The sequence below is a fragment of the Cebidichthys violaceus genome, unplaced genomic scaffold (genome assembly GCF_023349555.1).
Source record: "Cebidichthys violaceus isolate CVI_PGR_0920_01 unplaced genomic scaffold, fCebVio1.0.p SCAF_7, whole genome shotgun sequence".
Taxonomy (NCBI): Eukaryota; Metazoa; Chordata; class Actinopteri; order Perciformes; family Stichaeidae; genus Cebidichthys; species Cebidichthys violaceus.
The window spans coordinates 10,672,639-10,678,535 of NW_027176927.1; the positions used below are offsets into that span (position 1 = coordinate 10,672,639).

General features: G+C 36.7%; 1 protein-coding gene across 2 annotated transcripts; it reads left to right on the top strand.

The window, feature by feature from the left end:
- The first annotated feature begins 1,835 nt into the window (after positions 1-1,835).
- Positions 1,836-4,555, top strand: LOC137891323 (zymogen granule membrane protein 16-like). 2 transcript variants are annotated; one of them, XM_068735882.1, is made up of 6 exons: positions 1,836-1,910; positions 2,032-2,110; positions 2,281-2,410; positions 3,087-3,186; positions 3,543-3,632; positions 3,726-4,555. In XM_068735882.1, exons 2-6 carry the CDS (start codon positions 2,062-2,064, stop codon positions 3,861-3,863), a joined length of 507 nt encoding a protein of 168 aa, XP_068591983.1. In that variant the 5' UTR covers positions 1,836-1,910; positions 2,032-2,061; the 3' UTR covers positions 3,864-4,555. The 2 variants fall into 2 exon arrangements, with proteins under 2 accessions (XP_068591983.1, XP_068591985.1); XM_068735884.1 differs by having other exon boundaries at positions 1,859-1,910; positions 2,019-2,110.
- The last annotated feature ends 1,342 nt before the right edge of the window (positions 4,556-5,897 follow it).

Below are 5,897 nucleotides of genomic sequence, written 5' to 3' on the forward strand. Positions count from 1 at the left end.
ACGCAAACGTGAAAACAGAGTGGTAGTGGGTAGGGATTGGACAAAATGTAACAAATCAATAACAACAAATATAACAAATCAATAATTTAACATCAATAATTAATGTGTATAATGTTGGTTACAGTGGATGTTTTCTAGAGCTAGATGCTTTGCAGGCTATAATAATAACTCGCTAAGAATACCTGGTGACACACCCACACACGCACAAACACGATTACCATCAGTGACTAAGAGACGGACAAATTCCTTGCTCCTACAACAGGTTTTAAGATATTTGAGATGTGGCCGAGCCAAATTAAAGTTCTGCACAAATGTCATGGTACATGTGCAATTCGACAACATCTCAGTCAAGCGAATGGTTTTATCAAACTGATTTCACCCCAAGATGAATAAGCTCACACAGACGTCAATACATCACATAAATAAATTTGCCACATGTGAATCATGAGTGTTTCAGCATAAACATTTATGACAACTTAACACTTAAGAAAACAAGAGTTATTGTCCATCTTCCAACTAATTGTTATATAACAACATATACAACAGTGACAACAGTTGTTCACCTGTATATAGAACAGCAGATTAAATCATCTCTTCTAAGAGATTTACTTAGTTTTTCTAGTAGCCAAAAGACTTCCAGTATTCTTTCTTGAGGTCAGACATGTTTACCGGCAGGGAACATTTCCTTGTCTTGCTCATTTGCATAGTTAAAAAGCAATCCGGTATGAATAAAAGAATGTCACCAGGTACCAGATGTGTAGGTAGGGTGGTCATTTATTGTGCTGTAGGGATGTAATGAAAAACTTTTATAACGCAAAACAAAAGAATAAAATAAACCAGAAAGATCACCTCTCCTTTTTAGACTTTAGGGCTGACCTTTGTTGAACGTGCAAATTGTGTTTTGTAGATTTCATGATTTTATGATGCGCTCACAAAGAAATACACCAGGGATCCATCATAAAACACAATAATGATTCAAGTCAGTCGATACAGTCACATTTACATTTCTGTTCAGTATATTCAACGCTTGTAATTGGGAAATAGATACCTTGGACTTTCATGAAAGCACTACACCTTCTTTTATTTATTTTTACTTGTTAAAGAATGCTGGTATTGTTTTCCCCCCGTGAGTCTGTCTGTGTATGTGTATGTGTGTGTCTGTGTGTGTGTCATCATTGCATCTACTGTAGCGGGAGCTACTGGAGAGGCCGTTTTGAGCACTTTTGCCAGGTGTTTGTATTTCTGTGGGCAGATTATGTCACTGCAATAGCATTTGCAACCATGCAATGCAAGACGCAATCACAAAACTTTACAGATGCGTGTTTGAGATCAAAATGGACGTGGTCCAAGCAAGGGGAGGCACATTAATATAACAGTTACTTAACGGGCTAAACTCAAACCCATTACCAACATGGCTGCCAGAGTTATTGGTCTCCCCAACCCCAACATGGCAGTTTCAAAAAACTTTGAGATAACTTCTTCTACCACTGCCAATACCAACATTCCCAGATAGAGAAAGGGGGGAAAGTAAATTAGTCTGGGGCTCTCAAATCTCTAAATCCACCCCTGAAATACACACCCAAGTCACGGTTACTCATGGTCAGATTAAAGAGAGATTCAACAACCGGTTTAGGTCGGTAAATCACAGTGACTGCTTTCCCGTAAGTGCGGTGCAAACAAAATTCCTGAACTGAAACTTCTAAATAATTTTCTCTTCCTGGTTCTTATTCAAATTGTGTCTTCTATTGTTCAGCTGTCAGAGGCTGTTAATTAAGTAGGAATGTTAGTGGATGTGTGTGCGTGCCTAATGAGGGACGGACACATCTATATAAGTGAGTGCCAGTTTCTCCAGTTTGTCATTTCCTTCTTCGCTCAGGACTCAAGCTGTTTTCAGGAGATCTAGACTGCAGGTGAGTTTCAACATCTGTATCTGCACATTTTAAATGTGACGTTTATTAGTATTTTCATGTCTATAGTATTGTTGATATTATATGATGATAATGATGATGATGAATTAGTTTCTGATTCCAGAGTTGTCTCCGGACATCTTCACACACCAGAATGTTTTCCTTCCTGATCATCGCTCTGCTCTCCTCCAGCTGCCTGGCTGGTAAGGTTTCAACCCATCTTCAGTCTTTTTATGCCAATTTCATACTTTTTACACAAATGTCTCTGTAGCTTCTAATAAGATCTTTGTATGCAAACAGTTAAGTCAAGTTGAGTCAAAGAGCAGTTGCTTCCTCTTGTCCATCACTTAATATCTTTGTTTTACTTCTCCAGCTCCCATGAGTTCCTACTCCTACTCTCCTTCTGTTGGAGGAGGTTCTGGCACTTCTTTCTCCACAGAAGGAGGAAACGGAAGGATCAGAGGGGTCAGAGTCTGGGAGCATAGTAACGCTTACATCAGTGGGTCAGTCTGTCCTCCCTCTTGTTCTGATTTGTTAAGGACTGTACAGAAATTATTAAGGGGTGAAGGGATCAAAAAAGAAGGAGTGTTATGTATTTTCTGTTTGAGCTGAAGGGAGGGTGGTCTGAATTTTTTTCTCAGAGCAGGCATGTGTCATTCATTCATTTTTCTCCATTAGATTGATATTGTATTTCAGCTTGACCAGAGCCTGTCACTGACAGTAGTAAGAACTGCTCAGTTATAGCTCTAGATCAAAAGCACAGTAGCTGTAGCATTTGATTAACAAACTATTCTATGTTCCCATATTATCTGTGTGCAATTTGGGGTGTATTTTGAAATGTATTTAATAACAAGTTAATGAAACACCATTTTGAATCATATATATATTGTTGTTTTGTTATTGTTAGTTGGAAGGATGTTGCAGTTTTCTCTTCTAAGTCAAGAGAATGGTCTATTGAAGTATTTTTTTTAAATGCTGGAGACGGTCTTGCTCTTTTAAAAAGTGAATCATATGGTTCTGCCTCCTCTTAATAACCTGCTCTTTAACATTTGCTCTATTTTCTACTCGTTGTACAAAGATCCAGCTACATTATGAATGTGGATCATTTTTTTCTACCTGATCATGTCCTCTTATGTATATAATCAGTGTGTTCCCTCTCTCTTGTGTCTGACCTTGCAGTATCCAGGTGCGCAACGGTGCCATTTGGGGTAAAGTAGTTGGTCGTGTAGTAGGCTCTGCACAAGAGCTGGACCTCTATGATGGAGAGACCATTGTTCAGGTCAGAGAGTCACTGATACTAAAATATGAGTTTAGTCTGAACAGAGAAAAGACAACCTCGGAAAAGAAACTTTAATATATATTTCTGTGTAATTTAATTATTTTGATAAGACAATGTAATTCAATATGTATTGATATTTAGAGATATTTTGATTTCTTTATTATCATACACATTTTTTCATGATACTGGTCCAAGGAATATTATTAGGAGTAGCATTTATTATATATTGGATACATTTTATAATATTTATATTACACTATATCCATTCATGATTATGTAATATATAATTTTTTTAGTCATCGAGGTCTAACCACATGTACCAACTGTGTTAATGAGATCTCACTGTCATGTTTCAGGTCTCTGGAAAATACCACAGCAACTACATCTATCAGATATATTTTGTGACCTCCAGAGGGCGCTTTCTGGCCGCCGGCCAGCCATTAGCTGTAATTATCTTCTATCCTTTATGTTTGTTACATTTATCAATACTAATACTCATGGTCATGTGTTAACTTTTAAATTTTGATGCTTTGTTACAGACCTCCTTCAACTTCCACCCAGTGAACCCGAAGGCGGAGCTCAAGCTGCTCAGTGGCCGCTTCAATCATGCAGGGATTACTTCATTGGGTGCTCACTGGGATGTCATCATGGATCAAAACCAAACCACATACGCCTAATGAACAGCAATTAATAGTCCAATACTGATTAATATTCATTATGGGAGAAGTCAACCTATATTTTTATGAAGAAATGATTTAGTCTATCGTGCTACATGTATTAACATATGTGCACTGGGTAATATTATACCAGAATGATTTATTAACGAAACAAAAACAACAGAATAACTGGTGACTGTTAAAGATCAACTCAGTTTGTGACTCTGTGTGATTCAGTCAAACACACAGGATCTACTCAACGTGCACTTTATAGAGGATACTTTTATATATCAGATGAAGGAGCTTTAATTAACAGCATTTTGCACATCTGCAGAATTGAAGGAAACAAAGCAGAGATTTATTGTACTGAATACCAAATGTATGTTGAGAAATGCTAACAGTGCAAGATATTGTACAAATGATTGTGATTATTATTTCTATGGGTTCTCTGGGTTATTAGAGAAATGTTTTGTCCAAGCTATATTAAATGATGTGGCACGTAACATAATCTTGTATTTTATGTAAGATACTTTTATGCTATTGTGACCTAAGTGCTAGTATCCAAAAATGAATAGAAAAACAAAATAAAGAAAACGTGTTGTTTGGTTTCACGTAATGATGAAGAACAAATCTAAGAAAAATATTTTAGGAAAGTAATTTAGAAAAGGCCGTATCTGGTTGTCTGTAACACAAAGTAAACTTTTTAAACTCCTTCTTATTTGTGTGTCCTATTTCTTGTTTTTTTTCCCACACAAGAGACACAATTCATTTAGATTTACATGAAATAAAAAGTCACTGGTAGCATTATTGTAGACAGATGACTGCTGAAGAAAAAAAGTTTTTAGTACTTTTTCTAACGCTGCCAATACCAACATTCCCAGTTAGAGAAATAATGGAAAGTAAATTAGTCTGGGGCTCTCCAATTTCTAAATCCACCACTGAAATACACGCCCAAGTCAACGGTTACTCATGGCCAGAAACTTAATGGAGGTAGGTGTAGGCTGTTAGTTGTCTGTTCTGACATAAGCCCTGCAGTTATGAAGTAGAGCAATGAATAACAGTAATTAGTGGAGGAATTTGATCATAAAAGTATTGAGTCATTAGTCACAAGGTAAAAACACACCCAAGATGCTGATAACTATGAAGTAGGTCAGAGATTCCTTGTTTTATAATTAGAGTGAGTGATTGTATGAAGGCTCCTTCCAAAAACACTCCATGCTGCCAGCAATTTAGTTCTTGTGGAGAAACTGATGATTAAAGTATTTTTTTTCCCCAGAAAACTTAAAGGGGCATTCCACTGACTATCCCACCATGTGTATTTGTTCATATTTGTAGAATATTAACTCCGAAGGTCTTCATTCCCTGAATAAAATACAGAGGACATAAACTCGATGTCCAGATTGAAGAAAGTTTATGCTTGTGCAGAGTGCAATTACATTTTTGCACAAATCCTAGATAACACTGCACATGTGGTTGTTATATATTCCTGTTTTTCTTTGAAAACTCAGTTTCAGCCTTTGTGGCACTGGGCTGCTCTTGTCTTGTTGTGTGTACTTTGGACATACAAACTTCAGTGATGTTTTTTTAATATACTCTACAATTCTGTTCCGTAAACTTCTCTCTCAACAGATCATATTGTCAGGCATGCTCTTACTACATATGCTGTCCAGCTGTTGTAGTTGTGTCGCCCTCTGGTGGCGTCATTACTACAACTGCTGGGCTTTCACCTCGCTTTAAAAGGTAAAGAAAGGTGAAAGATAAAACAAAAAAACAAGCAAAAACGAATGAGCTATGACACAGGTGTTTTCCACTGACGTAAGTGAATTGTAATATCTATCTAGAGTGATGAGAATAGTTGCCACATTGGTTCTCTCTCTGAAATAACGACAAAGTACTTTAAGGATAATGCTTCAAACCCTCATTTATTACAGCGGAGAAATATTTGAAATCATGAAAAGGAGATAGATATGGGACATTATATCTAGCATTTAAAGGCTGTTGATGTGCAACTTTGCAGATAGAAAATTTAAATAAATCGAACTAAAGAAATCAATA